General features: G+C 33.4%; 1 protein-coding gene across 1 annotated transcript; it reads left to right on the forward strand.

Moving 5' to 3' along the window:
• The first annotated feature begins 321 nt into the window (after window positions 1-321).
• Window positions 322-988, forward strand: LOC126975554 (uncharacterized). Its single transcript, XM_050823483.1, has 2 exons — window positions 322-550; window positions 597-988. Exons 1-2 carry the CDS (start codon window positions 322-324, stop codon window positions 986-988), a joined length of 621 nt encoding a protein of 206 aa, XP_050679440.1.
• The last annotated feature ends 20,107 nt before the right edge of the window (window positions 989-21,095 follow it).

The raw sequence follows: 21,095 nt of genomic DNA on the forward strand, positions 1-21,095 counted from the left end.
AAGGCAAGAATTTTCTGCAGTCTGCCACAACATATGCTATCATACCTTGCTATCATTAATTCCTTCTTGTTAAAGCCACAAGACACAGAGGGGATACCAGCTACATGGCGTGACAGCTTTATTGTGCCATTTTATAAAAATAAGGGTGACATAAGACTATGTGAAAACTATAGAGCCATCAAATTAATATCCCACATCCTTCAAATCTGGGAAAGAGTAATTAGCAGAAGGCTCCATTTAATCCCCAGTGTAACTGAAAACAAATGTGGCTTTGTCAATGGTAAGTCTACCATCGAAGCTATCCACACAATACGAGTCCTTATGGAGAAGGAAAGGGAGAGTAAGCAAGATCTACATATGGTCTTCATAGATTTAGAAAAGGCCTTCGACCGCGTCCCCAGAGATATCATTTGGCAGTCCTTTCGAGCTCAGAACGTACCAGAATGGCTCGTACAACTGGTGATGGACATGTACAGAGAAGTGAAAACTAAGGTGCGCAGCCCCGCTGATCTGAGTGACCAATTTGACTTGGAAGTCGGCGTGCATCAAGGTTCAGCTCTCAGCCCATTACTTCTTAGTGATGAACTACATTACAGCAGACCTTCAGAAAAAGCCACCGTGGAACATCTTGTACGCAGATGACATAGCCCTCATTAGTGAAGATGTGGAGGAGCTACAGACCACACTAGAACAATGGCGCAGTACTTTGGAAAATGCTGGACTGAGAGTTAGCAGACAGAAGACTGTGTATATGCACTGTAGCTTCTCCAACTCAACACATGGCACCATACAACTCCAGAACACCCCACTCAAAAGGGTAGAGTTCTTTAAATACCTTGGCTCTATCCTGACGAGCGACGGCACCATAGAGCTCGACGTCTCCAACCGTATCAACACTGGCTGGATGAAATGGAGGGAGCTTACAGGTGTGCTGTGTAACTCTAAAATGCCCATACCATTAAAGGCAAAGTCTACAAAACTGCAGTAAGACCAGCACTAATATACGGCTCGGAATGCTGGCCGCTCAAAAAGCAGCAGGAACACAGGATGCATGTCGCCGAGATGAAAATGCTCAGATTTTCTGGTGGCGTCACTCGCTTGGACTAAGTGAGAAATGAGCACATCCGCGGCACTTTTAGAGTCAGGCTAATCCCAGAAAAGCTGTTGGAGATTAGATTGAGGTGGTATGGGCATGTCATGAGGCGTCCAAAAGATCACATGACCAAGAGAGTGCTTGATATTAACACCGGACCAAGAGGACGCGGAAGACCCCGATGAACATGGAAATCAGTAATAGACAAAGATCTACAAAAAGCCCAAATAGATCCGCAGACATCCCAGAACAGAACGTCCTGGCGAAGACTGATTAGGAGAGCCGACGCCAACTAAAATGAGATAGTGCGAGGATACAGAAGAGTTAGTTCCATTAAAAAATATTCAGAGATTTTCTTTATTTATTTATGTTTTCGATTTGCGTATTCAAATTTATGTTATCTTATTTTCCTCGGAATAGCGTGTTACAATATTGGGAAAAGTATTCGAACATAGCAAACAGTAACAATCGGCAATAAGTTCTCGGTATCAGAGTCTAAAGTTCACCATTGGGAATGAACTGTACGTGAGTTATAGCCAATGTGAATAGTTAGCCATTAGCGTTCGAAAACCACTACAGCTACAATTTATTTACTATTGTTGTTTGCTCGACTAAAATTCAACAGTATTGAGCTTGCGTAGTGAATATATTTTGTAGCGAATAACTGGCTTGTTTCCACTGCAGTGACGAATTTATCAATTACTGTGCAACGCTGTGTACATCATGGGCTCATCGGGTTTTAGTGTTTACTGTGGCTTCTCAATTTTGAACTACGAATTTAGCTTATTTAACATAACAATGCATAAAATCCATATCGATCCGAGGGTTGCTTGTAGGTGGCACCAAATTAAATAAAAGCTGACATTTAAATAATCCATAATAGAAAATTTTGCAAGATTTGTCAATCTAGGAGCTGAGTAATTGAAGATAAAAAATGAGGTTATGTCTTAAACTGTGGACAGACGTTGACTGCTGATCTATAGTGGGTTTATTAAATGCCCAGCTGCTAAGAATTTATCACATATTACTTATATTAGCTTTATTATTTTTTCTAAGATAAAAATACCTTCCTATTTTCGTATACCTATCTACAACTGTAACGACATTTTTTCGCATTATAATATTAGACAATTAGTAATAAGATATTATAATATTATACCTAACATAAAAGATCGTTTTATTTGCTCAGATAAAAATAATATACACTCATTATCTCATACCTGAATATATATATGCGTAGAGACAACTTTCCTTGGAATTCAATTGGGTAGGTTGTTAACAAGCCGGTAACTCAACGAATACAACAAGAAACGAAGTGACGATGACGAAGAAATGAAATGATGTGTCAGACTGTCATTGTCAAAGTGTAGAGTTACTAGTATCGATTTTTTATGTCAATCGATTTATTGACTAAATAAAATAATTGCTGAGTTCTGTTTTCGCCTAAGAAAATAATATATTTTACTCATAAAATGGTCATTCGCATATAAACTATGGACCTAACTACTATTATTTAAATAAAACATAGGATCTTAATGTTATTTTAATCGATTAAATATTCATTCGATTACATCTTAATCGATTTTATTTATTTTAATGTTTTTTCGATTTGTAGATTGCAAAATGAGCTAGTTTTTTGTATTTTACATCAGAAAAATATAACCTTTTTATTAAAGTTATTATATTTCAACTTGTTAACATCAGGCCCAAAAGTCACATTCTCCAAATATTTAAAACAACATTTCATTTTTTGAAAACATGTGTCATCCTAGCAACATGTTCCAGGACTTCGTATGCAGCTTAGAGGTTCATACACAATGAGGGTTTCACTTCTGATATATGTTCTTTGTACGAAAGCAATGTTACAATCACGACTTAGGCAAATATCTACATGTTAACTAATAAAATAAAATAAAATAAAACTATACAAAAATTTAAAACACAACAATTAATAAAAATAGTAAACATGACTTCCATTTACAACATTACTATCATAAAATTATCGACAATAGGTTTTTTTAACACTAGTTATGTTATAAAAAGAATATCATAAATTAAATAATAATAAATTATTAAAGATCTTCGCAAGAATGTCATACTTCAATAAGAAGAAAGGCAAGCAAGTATTAAATATCATAACATCATACAGCGCGATAATCTGCAATGCAATTCCACAAGTCTCTCTGACGTGTCGAGAATTATGCAAATCTATTCGATAAGACCGCCTTTATAAGGCTTGAAATTGAAATACAGCGCAGTATTTCTGCGCTTCTAGATTTAATTTTGTTGCCTTTTTAAAGCTCATTCTTTTGGTTTCAAATTGAGGGTTTTACCTGGCCAAGGTACTGTGAATGTGGGAATAATATTGCTTTTTATTTTCGTGATGTTAGAAAATTCTTGTGATGATGAATAAGTCAAACGGAAATGTTTAAATTGATAGCAGTGCAGAGCATCAAGAAGATAAGTTAAAATAATATAAATACAATATTTATCCACGACATGACTATGAACATGACCATGAAATAAACATAAAATAAATAAATAATCTCTTTATTTTTTCTACTACAATAATACTAAACAACTTATTTTAATTTTCATCTATGATCAATACCTACTTCGTATCGCGATTTTTATATTATTCTATTTCACTCACAGATCCGCAATAGGGTTGCAAAATGGCAATCGAATTATCCAAACTATTTGAGTTCAACAATTTGACACGTGTTTCGCCTCTACACGAGGCGTCCTCAGGACGTGTTGACTCGCCAAAATCTGGCATGAGACTGTCTCGAGCCAGATTTCGAAGCACGTGTCGAATTGCTTAAAGACAAATATTGGCGGAATTAACACTAAAGAAAACTCAAATAATTTGGATAACTATAGATTTCCGCAAAGTAACGCCTACTTCAATAAATTTTCGGCAATCGAATTGCATAATTATTGTAGTATGATAAATTTGGTAGGTTTGAGTATCGGTCGTCATCTATTTTTTATACACCAAAATTATATATATATTTTTTAATTACTTTATAATATGGCAACACAACGTTTGTTTGGTCAGCTAGTTATAATATAAAATCTTTGTGTATTATATACCCAAATATTCTAAAAAACATCATCTATTAGTGGAAACGCCCTGCCCAATACAATGCAGTGCCGCTCAGCATTTTTGAAAAACTCAAAAATTCTGAGCGGCACTACAATTGCGCTCGTCCCCATGAGACATAAGATGTGAAGTCTCATTTGCAAAGTAATTTCACTAGCTACGGCGCCCTGAAGAATTATGCTTATTCATCGCCGTTGTGGTACCCCTAATCTAGCCGGCATCTTGTGCAAAGGAGCCTCCCACTGGTAAACTAATTGATCAAAGGTTATTCAGTCATGATTTAAATTATTAATTCAGACAAGAACCTCAATCGGACAACAACTAGGTAACTCCGCGGGATAATTTATTAGGGTAAGATAATCTTCTAATCTCTTTGATTCGATTACAAAGTATTCAGAGAACAGCGGTATAAATCTGTCATTGAACCGCAAGATATTTACTATAACAAATAAATATAAATGATGCTATCTTTCTGTTCACCATTGATATAATACTTTGAATGTTGTATAGCGACTCTTGATTATAGTACTTATCCCATACTATTTTAGTTTTTACATACGTGATAACTTTTGAACTGAAGTTTGAGTCTAGATTGTGAATACAAGATGTAATCGAAATATTTATTAAGTCGGTCACGTGTCAGAATTTGGCGAGTCAACATCTCCTGAGGATGCCACTTGTAGAGGCGAAACACGTGTCGTATTGATTGAAGACGAAACTAAGCGGAGCTTAGTGAATAATTATGGATTTCCGCAAAATAACGTCTAATTCAATAAATTTTCGTATGCAGTGAGTAAAATAAAAGAAGCTTGCATATGTAGATCCTTTGTCCCCCCCCTCTTTTTCCTTTTGTGCAAAATAATATCGTTATCTGCATCAGCGGTCTTTCATCTTTATCTGAATGACCAGAAATTCTAAGCTGTACCAAATATGCGGTCGTCACTCAGAGACATTCGATGTTAAGTCTCAGTACATTGATATATTTGCTGACAATTTTCAAACGATAGTTAATGACATGCATATTATGTTGAATGGTACTTGAACTATTTACGAATGTTATTAACGTTTTATTTATTTATCGTCTTAAAACTTTGGACTTATTTCATTTGATCATTTGGCGCTATGGATAGAAAGATTGCTTTTATATAACTTGACAACCTTTAATTTGAAACCTGGTCTGGCGCACCCCAGTATCAGCTCGAGCCATTTGACCGCGTGCAACGTAGAGCAGCTCAAATTGTCGGGGACCCAGTGCTCTGTGAATGGCTGGGTCACTTGGCGTTGCGTAGAGATGTCGCTTCATTGTGTGTCTTTTGCCGCATTTATCACGGAGAGTGTTCCGAAGAGCTGTTTAACTTGATTCCTGCCGCCGAATTTCACCTTCGCACGACACGCCACAAGTTAGGATATCATCCCGACCATCTGGATGTGTGGCAGTCCTCCACAGTGCTGTTTTCATGGAACTTTCTTCCACGTACTACAAAGCTGTGGAATGAGCTTCCTTATGCGGTGTTTCCGCGACGATACGACATGGGTACCTTCAAAAAAAGCCCATACTCCCTAAAGGTTGGCAACGCTCCTGTGATTCCTCTGGTATTGCAACAGATTGTGGGCGGCGGTGATCACTTAACACCAGGTGACCCGTACGCTCGTTTGTCCTTCTATTCCATAAAAAAAAACCTAGATTTGTATTTTTTAAAGTATTCTGAGACTAGCTTGTAAACGCAGTTGGTAAACCTGTAAGTTTACAAGATTATATAATACTAAATAAATAAATTAGCTGGATGTGATATCCATCAAGACAGATTCATGTGCAAAGAAGGCTCCATTCTATAGTTCTTAAATATTACCACAACATCATGATAAATCTCGTTTGTATCGCTTTTTCCTTCAGTTCACAGTCCCAGAGCATTAATATCAATGTTCTTTGTCATTATATTTAATTTGATATTAAATAATATATATAATAACAACTTACCAAAGGTGTTAATTTCCTTACAAACGTAACATCACTGGATGTAACAGTCAGTATTGAAACTAAGTCTTCAGATCTCAGCCTCTACTTGAATACGAATCGTCGCATAATCAGACAGTGAAAAACACTCGTGACCTACTCCTTACGTACATACCAAAATAATCAGAATAACACAGAGAAATCATGCTACTATAGGCACTAAACTCTGCCAAATAGGAGGTAATTTCTCGCGAACGTTAACTGAATACGTGAATGAAATTTTCGCGAATCGTTTGATATTCCGATGTCTTGTGAGAAATATGAGATATTCCTGTTTATGTGCGGAGACTTATCGTTTCGAGAGTTTGATGAAAGCACTAAGCCGTGTCATTATGTTGGTGGCTCATGGTGACTTATAATTTTAAGTGCTTTGTTTCAACGATCCTTTTATTCCAACGCCGTCTTGGAAGTTGTGATCGATGATGCTCGAGATAGGATGGAAGTTTGTAAAATAAACCTTTAAAGGTTGATCTTCTTCCTTATGTTTGCTTATTATTTACATCGCTATGTTATGTGATCACTACTGTCATTAACCTTCTGTTAAAAAAATAGCAATATTAATTTTATTATAATTTCAATTTTACACTAACATTACAGGGTAAGCCTATATGCATTAGTATGGTTGTCTATAAAAGTTATTTATGCAAGGGTATTAAAACATGTGGGTGATAAATTAGCTGGATGTGATATCCATCAAGACAGATTCATGTGCAAAGAAGGCTCCCGTTAGTATATTCTATAGTTCTTAAATATTACCACAACATCATGATAAATCACTTTTTTATCGCTTTTTCCTTCAGTTCATGACCACCACATGAGTGATTTAATACCTAATTATCAACAGTTGCATACAAACCAATATCTACACCCATAATATGAATCCTTTATAAAAGATTCTGAAATAGTTAGATTACTGCTAAAATTAAAAAAGGAAGACCTAGTAACCATTACATCATCCAAACGAGTGTTGTAATGTTGTACTGAATTTCATTACAACACTCGTTTGGATGATGTAATGGTTGAATGGTGTAATGGACATTGGGTGTTTTAATGTTGGTAATAAGCTGTTTTAGAATTCTTTAATAGAGGATTTAAAGCATGGGTGTAGATAAAATTAATTAAAATATGTCAAATTTATAGGTGCTATTTAAAATCTTTGTCAAATACTTAGTCTGGCCATAAATACTGTTAGAAATTAAAAATAAACAAAATATTACATTTGAATTTGGGATCTGTCATTTTTCTATGATTGTTCATTGGGTTTTAATGTGATAAAGAGAACCGAATCTCTGTGATTGCATTACACAAGGTAAGTTTGGAGAAAAATGCAATTTTTAAAACTCTCCATACGCTGTTAGTAAGAAAATTTCCTACTAAAATATACTTATAGAAAAATTTATATGGTAACATTAATGACACCTTATGTTGTACTCAAATTTGCTTAACACATACCTGAAAGTATTCCTCCAAGTCCTGCCAATTTACGTGAAACTATACAAGACACCAAATACTTACCAAAGTGGAGTTTTTCAAAAGCAACAATTTATCCAAACATTTTCAACCCGGTATTTATGCGTCGTTATTTTGTAAGTTTAGATAAAATCCTTCAAAAAATTCCTTGGGTATTGAATGATACAAATTTATAAAAACTGGTTCCTGCAGCGACCAATTTAATAATTAATGACTTGATTTAGATTTCCTTTTACATGGCACAAGGGAACTACCTCTATGCATTAAAAATTTTTGGTGTTAGCATTCGGGGAAGGCTGTCGCGTCAACTAGATATATATCGGTACTATGCACGCCACGCTATTGGAATACTTAAAGAGAAATAACCAGTTGAAATTGGGAGCTCTGTGAATTGATGCTGAATAGTTTATGCGACGAATATGCCTCATATAGGTTTTCTCACGCCGTATTGATTGGAAACTCAATAAGACACTCATGGGAGAATATGATAGAATGGTGAGTAACTATACTCTCTCTCTGTTATATATTATATTATAATATCATTAAATTATACATTTATATTAAATATTTATTTCTCATAAGTACAATATAAAATAAAAAAATAACGGGTTGCACTCCGGGAGTGCCCTTATGTGGTTATTATTAATTTATTGCGCTATCGTACATAAAAATTACAATTTATATTACATTCAGAACTATCACAATTATTTTACATTAAAAAGTTTAACTCTCAGAAAAATCAACTTTAATCTATAATTTCAACAACTGTCTTACGACTTTTCGAACAGGTCACGTTTCCTGACGCAAGCTTAACATTTTATACCCATCTTAAGAAAAGTGATTATTAACACTTACTGAATCATAGTCATAAACCTGCATATAATATGTTAATATTTATCAACTATGCAAATTAATTGCGATAAATCATTTCGGCTTGACATTTCTGTATCTGTTCACATGTACTTTGACTGTGTTCACAAAGAAGGTCTCTTGTATTTTAGAAATTGTTTAAATTTTAAGATATTATACACAATTTGTTATGTTTCAAAGTGATAACCCTCACTTCTGCGATTAATTACACAAATAAAAGCTGAAAATATTTTGTTTTACCGATGCGGGAGTCAAACCCGCGACCTTTCGCGTTCCGTTCAAGCGCTTTTACCATCTGAGCCAACCGTTCGAGTGACGTATCGTTGGTTGTTTTCAAATTTTATTTGTGTATGGCCAGATCTTTTTTGTCAAGAACAGTAAGTATCATTGTACCTATTAATAGCCCGATACACAAACATTTAACTAATACCAAGCGTATGGAGAGTTTTAAAATGGCATTTGGCTCCTTGTATAATGCAATCACAGTGATTTGGTTCTCTTTATTACATTAAAACTCATTGAATAATCATATAAATGTATAATCATATAATGAAATGCATTACAACATTACAACACTCGTTTGGATGAAGTAATGGTTACCAGGACTAGCTTTTTTAATGTTAGCAGTAATCTAACTGTTTCAGAATCTTTAATAGAGGATTTAAAGCATGAGTGTGTATGCAGCTTAGCGCCCAGTGCTGCTTTGTTGGACTGCAAAGTAAAAAGTTACTGATACTGGTGATGATATGAATGTAACTAGGTCGGCTAGAATAAGGGACCTGATAAGTGGTATGTCTCCTCTGTATAAGTTAAATTATAGATAAAAAGTTGAAGAGCTTCAACACACTACAATTGATCAGAGTGATGATTAAGTGTAGGCTTTAGAGAGGGGCAAGCGTATTATTGCGTAAAATTTTGGAACCCCGATTATTGAGGAATTATTAAAGACACTGTTATACTGCCAAATCTGTACTACTATACTATCTACGGTACTACTGTATGTTCGTAGTAAACTGGACTGGACAATGTCAAAAGCGGGATATTCGGGGATAACTTAGTTTATCAATATTGTTCCTAATTGCATAATAAATGATGATTCCACTGTGGATGAAATTACTGAGTTTTGTACACTTCACAAAAACACTCACATTCAAAATTCACAATTATTCTTTATCATGTTTCATTATCATCACAATCAGCCAGAAGACGTCCACTACTGAACAAATGCCTAATGTTTTAACATTTCAGTTATAATGTTTACACAGTCAAATTTTTATTAAATTATTTTATGGAGCCCTGAGGAAATAACTTTATGAAACAATTGAAAAAGATGACGGATCTATGCGTAACGTGGAAGCAAATCTAGAAAAAAATTCTGTGAACGCTATTACCCGAATTGATTGACAGACGTATTCCAAAAAATTTACCTGTAGGGGGAAGAGTGGAAATAACGATATAGTAAATTACTCAATTATTTGAAAAATAACTATATTCTTTTTTGTGAGTATCTAATAATAAGCACCCCTTTTTACATATGTATTTTATTTTAGTATGTTTACAGTATCTATTTTCTGTTGTCGTTAGTTGATTGAAAAAAACAGAAGGTACCGACATAGCTTTAGCATATCTTGATTTTTGTGACAAAGAAATCTCCTCTTTAGAAGCATTATCCAGGGAGAAAAAAGGGGAATACGTTTGTATGGAATAACGCTGCTAGCGTCCCTTCTTAAGGATTAGAACTACAGCAGTAGTAGTTGAAGTACAACATATACTGTGAATAGAGACAGTACTGCTTTCAGCTTCAAGTAAGAAATTAAAGTAAGCAATTTTATGACAAAAGTACATACAGCCCCATCGATTACTGCCTGGTTTAATCGTGACTAGTTGCAATCCCCTGTGGCCCTATAGGTTGTAGAGCACACAAAATGGCGGAGTTTACATTTTACGTCAATTTTCGCATATGTAAATTTTATCATAAATAACAATTAAAGAATAATATTAATAATCATCATCGAGCAAGTTTTGAACTCTAGATAATCTTATAGACAATATTAACTATATCGGCTTTCGAAATTCATATCGGCTTTGTTCACATTGCCTATCAAAAGCCAGATAATCTAATAAAATATCGTGCTGGGAAAGCAAAGAGACTTCTCGTTCAGTAACTAGGCTTAAAGAGAGTATAGGTAGAAATCAACTGTAACATTTAATAATGTTTGCAAGCTCAAACCGCTTTGGTGCTCTCAAAACAATATCATTTAAGATCACGAACTGCTCGAAAATCTCTTAATTTAAAATGTGAATGCAAAAGACATCAGTAAAAAAGACGGATTATACGGATATTTTTTATGTCGGTTGAGATCTGGTACGTTGCAGAATTTATGAATTACTGCATTAAGTAATTATAGGGATGAGCTGGGTGTCTTCCCTGGCTGTTGCTAAACACGTGGCGCGATCTTATGAAGCAAACAATGGCTGGAGTGATGGCTGGTCCATGCGTCAACTCGTGAACGGGTGCTGCTTGTGGTGCCAGGTCGACCTGTTATAGTTAATAAATCATTGTATTTATACTAATTGTGTCAGTAATCACGACGCATACTTACATAAACAATGAATTTAAGTTCTTAAGGTTGATGAATCCAATATACGATAATTTATATTTATACAGTTAATTCTTTATTACTTTTTATGAAACAATTTCAATTATTACAACTCGATTCATATATTAGATGTACGAAGATGAAGTATTGAAGTACCTTACAAACTAATTTGTTAATCCTCACCATCTGGATGTGTGGCGGTCCTCCACAGTGCGGTTTTCACGGAGCTTTCTTCCACGTACTACAAAGCTGTGGAATGAGCTTCCTTGTGCGGTGTTTCCGGGACGATACGACATGGGTACCTTCAAAAAACAGCGCGTACACCTTCCTTAAAGGCCGGCAACGCTCCTGTGATTCCTCTGGTGTTGCAAGAGATTGTGGGCGGCGGTGATCACTTAACAACAGGTGACCCGTACGCTCGTTTGTCCTCCTATTCCATAAAAAAAAATATTTCTTATACATATCCATTGTAATATACACTATTTGATTGAAAAAAGTGCTGTTGTCAGTCCTATATTATGTTCTTCTTAGGATCTCATCTATTTACGAACATATGGTAAAATTCAGTTATTTAAAAGAAATATTTGCTGTGACGTTTCAAAAGCGCCTAATTGAATAAAATATATTAGCCTTTGAGTTTGAAATACCACCGATACGACTCAATAGCTTACCTTACCCGTTGTTCAATAACGGTAATCATTCCCTTTATCATAAGCGCAAGCAAAGCACAATCTATAATATTATAAAGCTGCAGTGTTTGTTTGTTTGTTTGTTTGAACGCGCTAATCTCTGGTAGTACTGGTCCGATTTGAATGATTCTTTCAGTGTTGGGTAGTCCATTTATCGAGGAAGGCTATAGGCTATGTTTTTTTTTTCAAAATTAGGGATCCGTAATAAAATTGCTATTTTGTAACACAAGGTGTAAAATCGAAAACCTATTTTTGCGTGCGCTGCAAAAACTATTGACAATAGAACAAAATGATGTACAGGCTATAATATAGGCAATATTTTATTACTTATAAAACTATCACGTGAATTATACTTTATATGGCAAAACAACGTTTGCCGGGTCAGCTAGTTAATATATAAACTAAATAAAAATAATGATTTTATAAACTAGCTATTTTTTATTAAGTTTAAGTATTTGTTTTGTGAATGCTGTACATGTCGTACGAATATTACAATTTCACTAGATTATAATGAAATAGTAGATTGTCAATCGACTTTGTTACAGCCTGGTTTTAGTGACATCGTTATGTCACGGATACACTATAGTAATATAAATAAATTACTATATTGTGCAATATAAATCTAGGTATACCACGAATGATAGATTCTTCTTCTTCTTAACTTCTTATAAAAAATTCCGGCTACCAACATATATGCTTAAACATGGCAACTGAAACTTTCACAATGCTCCTTAGATTTCCAGTTATTTAAATATTTCACAGGGCATCTTATATATACTTATATATCATACGTTATATATGATAAGGTGTATTGTTGTCGTTGAAAACTTCTAATAAACGAGAGAACTTAATACCTACTTGTCATGGACTATGTTTAAATTATAGGTTTTATCCTTACCAAAACCTTCAATTTCAACCTTGTTTTCAATTTAAAACTAAAGCTGCATACTTTTTCATTAATAGCAAGAATTTTTTAAGTCCTTAGCATTTTCGTGTTAAAATTACCTAGAATAGAAATAAACATGTATTTATCATTATATTTAGAATTCAGTTCAACCACATGAACATTAAAATTAATTATTTCCAGTGCTCAATATTCCAATCTCCATGGACGCATAAAACCGCAAAACTCAAAAGCTCATCTCATATAACTGTCTGTAAAAAATACCATATTTTCATTTAAATACCCTCTAGGCAAAATAATACAATTCAACCCAATATCTTTAAAAGTTAAAAAAGGCATAGAAGGTATTTCTTTTCTCAATATTTGTTCCCTTCCAATCAGCTTCGAATACTTTTTTCTTATGTCAAAGCACTACAACCGCTTCGGAATGAAATAGCATGATAAGAAAAGAAAAGAACGAGGGAGAGAAGAAATGGCGTTAGACACTCTCCAACTTTTCTTTTTCCGCTCTTGCAAAAAATACAATTTATACGATGATAAAGCTGTATCCGCTACTTCGTTATAATATATATAGCCTGAAGTTGAGTCTAGCTTGGCTTGTTCAAATTCAAATTCAAATTCAAATATTTTTATTCAAAATAGGATGTGACATCACATATTGAAAGTCAAAAACTACCACCCATTCCAAAATGAATACCTCTGACCTGAGAAGAATGGGCGCAACAAACTCAGCGCGCTTTTTTTTTCAGAATATGTTTACTAAGTAATATTGTACAATTAAACTTATTATTTAATAGCCTGAGGGCGGTCACTCCATTCCCAATCTGTGGTATCATTAAGAAAGTTATTATGTTATAGTAACCTTTACCACACAAACGTTTTTTAACAACTCTTTTGAATAACGTAATACTTTTGTTTTGAACATTTTCTGGGATCTTGTTGTTAAATCATATACATCGCCCCACAAAAGACTTACTAACTCAATAATTAATAGTTAATATAAAATATAACGCATTATAATTATGTTCTTTTGTCTAAGTCAATTTTTAGCTAAGAAGAGACATAGGGAACAGGGGGTTCTCCTAAGATGCGTGATTAATAATTTAATGCGGACGAAGTCGTGGGCAGATATATCACCATTTTTGTCATGATTGTCCAGGCTGTTCTTTAATTATAAATTTATTTATTTATTAAAGATACAATGTAACATTACAGATAAACTCTAAAGCGTTACAAAGATATAATATTAAAGAAAAAACAAATAATGAAAATTATAAACTAGTTATCTTATTTTATAGAGCTTACAGGCATCATACTCTCAAATCTTTTCTTACATTCTTTGACCAAACATTCCATCCAGCTGGCAAATAGATCACACTGTGGTGCTACCTCAAGTACAGAGTTTAGAAGACAGATGGCTCGTTGTACAAAATTATATACTGATAGATATAATACTAGATAGATATAATACAGGTAGACAAAAGTTTCAAAAATGGTATAGTTGGCTTAAGGGAGTCACAAAAGTTTATTTTAGTATAATTCGCGTTTGCGCAACAGAAATATTGATTTGAACTTCTAAAATATGAGTAATACTAGTTCATGCTATCTCTTAGTAGTACCGGTGTGTATAAATTAAGTCATGTGCCATATTGATGAAATAATATTTCATTTGTGAATCGTGAAATTTATGATGTAAAGTAAGACTATAAAATTAAATATCTTCAATATAAGATATTGTATTAAATATGTATGAGAAAAGACTTCGGTACAAATAATGCCTTTTTATGCCATAAAATATATGAAGCTAAGTAGTTACCTAAGCCGGTATCACATAAGGAACATAATCTCTTTGTACAAAGAGCTAATTCGTAATAACTATATATTTAGCTGAATTAATCAAAGGGAATTAAGGGAGGATTTCAACTATAATCCAGACAAGAACCTCCAAACATTCGGGAACAGCTAGAGTAAGTTGTTAGCATCGTTTGTTGGAATAAGCAACTAATCTCTACCATTCATTCACAAAGGATTAATCAAGTAACTGTATAAATGTGTCATCGTATTCCACGAGATTGATTGCTGAGTAACAAATAATGTTTGTATCTCAACCAAAACAATTTTGAACATGGTACTTAAAGCAGCCAATAATAAAAACGTAGAAAAGCGAAAAGTACAAAGGAAGTTGAATGCTAAATGAAATCATACAAAATATCATAAAAATAATAATATTTGGAATAATTATTTATTAGCATTTAAACTCTGCACTTAAAAGTTTTGAGCTTTTAGTTATCTTATATATGATATAATTTTTGAAACAATGACTGATTTATTTCGTCTTTATATCCATCAAGCTATGGGGCTGAGACATTGACACTAAAGAAGGCCGACAGAGATTGGATGATGCCTTTGAGATGTGGTGCTGGAGGAAGATGCTTCAAATCCCTTGGACAGCATTCCGCATCAACCAATTCATCCTTCACATTTCTGAGAAGGTAGACGGATGACGCCCTAGAGGTCACAGCTCTATAAGATGGTCTGACCAAATCCGCATATCTCTGGATACCGGACTTCATGACGCACAGCACGTAGCCAAAGACAGATGGCGAACTAATTTCAATACGACGCGAGGAGGGGAGGGAGATTTTTAATTTTATCTTATTATATATTTGTAGCATATTAAAGCTCACATAGGTTTTGTGTACAGGTTTCCCGTTACTGATTGTATTGATTAAACGTTCGTGGCAGCGTACAACGTCATCGAAAACAATCAGCTCAAGTGGCAACCAACACTCCGCTGATTGCATGCCACTCAGTTCCACATGAATAGCTATTATGATCAGAGATACTGAATGTCACAGGTTTAGTAGATTAACATGAAACAAAAATGAGGCACTGAACGAGGCCTCTTAATGTTCTCATATTGAATGAATGAAAGTATTTATTTGCAAACAATACTGAACGTTAATAGCTTTTACTCTCTAATTTCTTCATCGTCCGCTTGTCTACCGACAAAGGCCTCCTCCAGATCCTTCCATGTCTGTCTATCCATAGCAATTCTTCTCCAGGTGGTCACTGCCAACTTTTTTATATCATCTGATTATTTGGCTTCCTCTATTTCTTTTTCCGTGTCTAGGATACCATTCAATAAAATATTTTGTCAATTTTTCTTTACTTTCTCATGTTAATGCTTTATTAATAATTAAAATTTACTCGATCATTTAGTTAATATATTGTGATGGCAGCGCTCGGGAAGCTCCGAAAACTCATCTCGTCCCAAATACCACAGTGTCTGAAGACCGTTGCCAATTTTCTCGTAAAGGCGTATGACATTGATATTATTTTGTGATTTATTATTTCAGTTATTTTGTTTGAAATATAAGAAAAGCAAAAAAGCATAGTTAAAGAAAATTATACATCATTCGATTCTAATAAAAGGTCTCGTTAAGCTTAGAGTTATGGAAATTCAACATAAACACGTTGTATATTGTTGAAATTATACTTCTTTAGGCGTGCTATGAAAAAATAATCAGAGTGAAACTTTAAGATGCGCGCTCATCACTGTAACACACAAGCAGCAGGTTGAAGTTGGTTCCTAAAATTTTCTGACGTTTGTGACATTCGTTATTTTTTTTTTGGTTTCTTCGTCCATTATTAGGATAGGCAAAGGGTTCAAACTCGTACAGCCGTATTCGTTATTTAATAATTAATTGTCAAAGCCATCGTTGCAAGATTTTTACAATATTGTTCTTTCTACAAACGTAGAATAGCACGTGGAATAAATAATTTTATGGATTTTTGTTTTGTTAGGCCAAAGAAGTATAACTTCTTGCGTGCATACGTAAGTACACACACGCTATTTTTAATAATGAAAATAAAGTATAAAAACATTGTAATAACATTTCATAGCATAATTATTCTCCAGCTCTATTAGACATGTACTATCAAAAGGAATATATAATACTTGAGTGATTAACTACACTATACATAAAATTTATATAAAATAAATCTTTTGTTATATATTTCCGCACAAATTGTTTCATTTCATAAATAAAGGAATACAAAGTCTGTGTCACATTACGGCTTACGGCGGCCATAAAGTTAAACGAAGTGTCGGGTCAGAGGGTTATACGAAAAATGTTGTGAAATACACCGAGCTAGCCGAGCTAACCCGCAACGATAAGACGAATTGAGAGTACCTTCTGTTCTGTACAATATATTGTGTTATACTCCGTGCTATCTTAAAGAAACTGAACTTTTTATTAATCCAATAGAAATGAAAGATGAGCTATTTACGCAACTGTTGTGTAATAAGAAGTATTAAAACACGAATGTGGGTTTATAAACACTCATATGATAATAATATCATATGAGTGTTTTAATACCTAATTATCAACAGTTGCATACAAGACTTTATCTACACCAATAATATGAATCCTCTATAAAAGATTCTGAAACGGTTAACTTAACGTAACCATAATATCATCCAAAGGAGTGTTATTATGAAAACGGACGATATAATGTTGTACTAAATTTCATTACAACACTCGTTTGGATAATGTAAAGCTTATTAGGACATTGGGTGTTTTAATGTTGGCAATAAGCTAACTAACTATAGCCGATCCTACCTACTAAGCTTAGAGGTCCCGTTTCGAATACCGGTAGGAGCAAGCATTTATATGATGAATATGGATGTTTGTTTCCGACTCTTGGATGTTTAAATGTATTTATGTATGTTTAAGTAAGTATATTGTATTAAATATATCATTGTCTTGGAACCCATAACACAGGCTGTATATGCTTAATTTGGGGCATGATAATTTGTGTAAAAAGTGTGTGAATATTATTATTATTATTTTAGAATCTTTAATAGAGGATTTAAAGCATGGGTGTAGATAAAAGTATAACAATAATCAAATAGTGGAATCCTGAGCGAAGAGAGATGGTTTCGTGAGGAAGGTATTACATAAAATAACTACATTGATAAACAAAGTCCCCCGCCGCGTCCGTCTGTCAGTTTGTTCGCGATAAACTCAAGCACAACTCATGTATGTATTCATGCATAATGGTTGAAATATGATCATGATTATTTAAGTAATAAAAAAAGTAACGAAGAAACCAAAAAACACGCTTTTTATAGAAAACCGAACTAAAAATAGAAAATACTTTTTGGTTTGGTCTATTTATAAAAGGTTGTATTTTTAGATTATTGTTTAAACTAATGTTTGCATTGTTGTTCTTTTTTTTTATGAAATAGCAGGACAAACGAGCGTACGGGTCACCTGGTGTTAAGTGATCACCGCCGCCCACATTCTCTTGCAACACCAGAGGAATCACAAGAGCGTTGCCGGCCTTTAAGGAAGGTGTACGCGCTTTTTTTGAAGGTACCCATGTCGTATCGTCCCAGAAACACCGCACAAGGAAGCTCATTCCACAGCATTGTAGTACGAGGAAGAAAGCTCCTTGAAAACGGCACTGTGGAGGACCGCCACATATCCAGATGGTGGGGTATTCGAAAATATCCTTATATTGGATAAATGGGTTAAAGATACTGGTTGAAATTTAAAATTAACATCAATTCCTGCCTCATAGACGATGGATGAAAATTATATAAATTAATAAAATTCTTATTTGCAAATTTACAAGGGGAATAATTTTATCATATTAATGTATTGTCATCGGTCCTCGATAAACTCTCAAAGTTTGAACAAAATCTGGCCGTTTAAAGTAGGTCAAAATCGCGCCCAAATGAGTCAGTTCCAAACAAACAAACATACAGGTGAAGCTAATAAAATGCATGTAAAAAACCAAGCCGTCTAGGAGCTTTCTTCGCGAACGCTGCCATATAAAAAAAAATATATGGTGCGACTTCTTTTGGAAGATATTTATATTGCTAATTGATTGATCAGGATTGATTGAAGTATAAGCGACTAGTTCAATTCGCAATTCAAATTCCTATCACAACATTTTTATTCCAGCACGTTCACTACATTTTTACTAATTATTAGTTACGTAGTTACAAACTTACTGGCCTACAAAAAGCCTAGTAATCACTACTTTGCAGACGCACGGCTATTGAAAGTGTAAATGCTTACGTCATCTATTTCTTTGAAGTCTTCGTACTTAAATGGCACTTCTTATCCGCCTGTTCTAAGAAGGGTTCCAAAGTTTCATTCTCTGAAACAAAACTTGCGAAAGCTTTTTTGTGACCATCCTTGTTTATTTTCTTTTTACCTTTTATCGTTTTACGAAAAACAGGCCAATTATCTTAATCGATTCCTTATTAATCAGTTAATCAAATATTTTCTTTGACTGTTCTTAGCCTCGGTTATTTAATTGGAAAGGGTTTTTCATTGAGAGCGCTCGAATTTTGTATTGATATAAAATAAAGCTTGTAAGTTGTAAATACATCTGATTCAATTCCTTCTAAAGAAAACTCGAGTAAAATTTTCTAAAATACTTTAACTCACACTATACGTGAGAGATATAAATTAAATAATTTGCAAACCGATTGTTATTTGCTCGGATCATGCATGCGCTCACTCAACTGCGCGGTATTTCTAGATCGATACGTCATATACCTTTAAAAAAACCTCTAAAATTCGGTGGATCCTGTGTTATTTTTTCCTCAAAATCCCGGCTATATCAGCAGACCAGTCAGTAATATCTTCAAACTTCAAATTCCACAAAGATCTTTTCCGTTTTTGTGGTAAAGAAAGCAAAAAGACGTATCATATGATGTTACTTATATTCAATAACTATTATAAATATAATTATAAATAGTATTTTTTTTGGAACACGCGATAATTACACATTTAAATAAAACACTTTTAAATTATTAAAACGCGTGTAATATTAACTTTGATTTTACAATAGATTTTAGCGTAAGTATTTTATTATTATTTAAGTTTAACCTAAGTTCCAAGTTCTCGTTTTCAGGGGGACTGAAAACGGGCCAAATATCAATGTAAAAACAAAATAAAAATTACACTCGTTTTAATCCTTTAAAAATTGTTTTATATAAATATAATTGTAAAAATAAAGTAAATCAAGTTGTTACATTTACAATGTATATAATTGTAATGTATGTATAAATGTATATAATTAAAATTGTTGCTTCCTTATTTTTAATTAATAACCTAAATAAATAAAAAGCACTACGAAATAAGTTTTCACTTTAAAAATAATTTATTTTACTTTATGTATATATTTTATAGAGTAAGTTAGCGTATTAAATAATAAATAAATTATTGAAAGTCAAAAACTACAATGCCTACTAATAAAGCGTTTGCTATTAATTATGTATATTTTGTTTTAAACATATATTAGAAATTTGTTTTTTGATAATACAATCTGTATTGAATTAATTTTAATTCCTATGGAGAGAATGGGTGTCGGTGTTCACTTACGGCGTGCAAGTTGCAGGTCCTCAATTCAAAGTCAAAAGTACTTTATTGACAGTATAAAATCAACAGATTTCTCGTCAACGTCAATTACTAAAATACAAATTAAATACATGCTTATTTCAAAAAAATTTATACTTACATATATATTTTAAAAATAATGCAATCTAGTAAAATAACACAAGGTTGAACCATAAAATTTATAATGAGAAACAACTATAATACTATTTAATTCCATATTGTAATATCATTTGCGTAATAATTAATATTGTAATAAGCCTTCGTAATTAGCCATATAATATGTAGAAGAATTATTATTTTAATAATATCTTAAAAAGCAGCCCACGCTTTTTTTATAATGAAATATATTATTTTTAACTATTTTCAAGTTAAATTTATTAAAAAAAAAAAAAAAAAATTTTTAAGTTGGATTTTATATAAAGCGTTTTTATCCCGGTTCATGGTTCCCGCTGGATTTGTGAAAAATTGAATTCACCTCGATGAGCTATAACTATACCAATAATAGGTTTAGTTTGACATAGCAATATTCCTCAAAATAAGATTCGTATATTAATATGTTGCGATAAGTAGCAAAAACGGGAACCGGAACTTGAAAAGGACCAGGGATAATCTTCAATACCAAACTTGCGTATCATTTTTAAAAACTCTTTATCTACGCGGACAAAGCTGCGGGCATGAGCTAGTAGCTCATAAAATGACAATTTTGACACGTGAAGTGTCGAAAACCTTATTACTACTCTTTTATGTCAACATTTTTAGCTTTAGATTTTTAGAAAGCACTTGTAAAGTCAATCTCAAGTGATTAATCAAAAATATTTGAATGTTTCGACCTCAGATTAAGAATCGCAAAAAAAGAGACCGCAGGCGTAGTCGTAAAGTGCGGCAACTAATACTACGCCCAAGTGGGCGAACTCGAGCCAGTCTCGAA

The sequence above is a fragment of the Leptidea sinapis genome, chromosome 36 (assembly GCF_905404315.1).
Source record: "Leptidea sinapis chromosome 36, ilLepSina1.1, whole genome shotgun sequence".
Lineage (NCBI taxonomy): Eukaryota > Metazoa > Arthropoda > Insecta > Lepidoptera > Pieridae > Leptidea > Leptidea sinapis.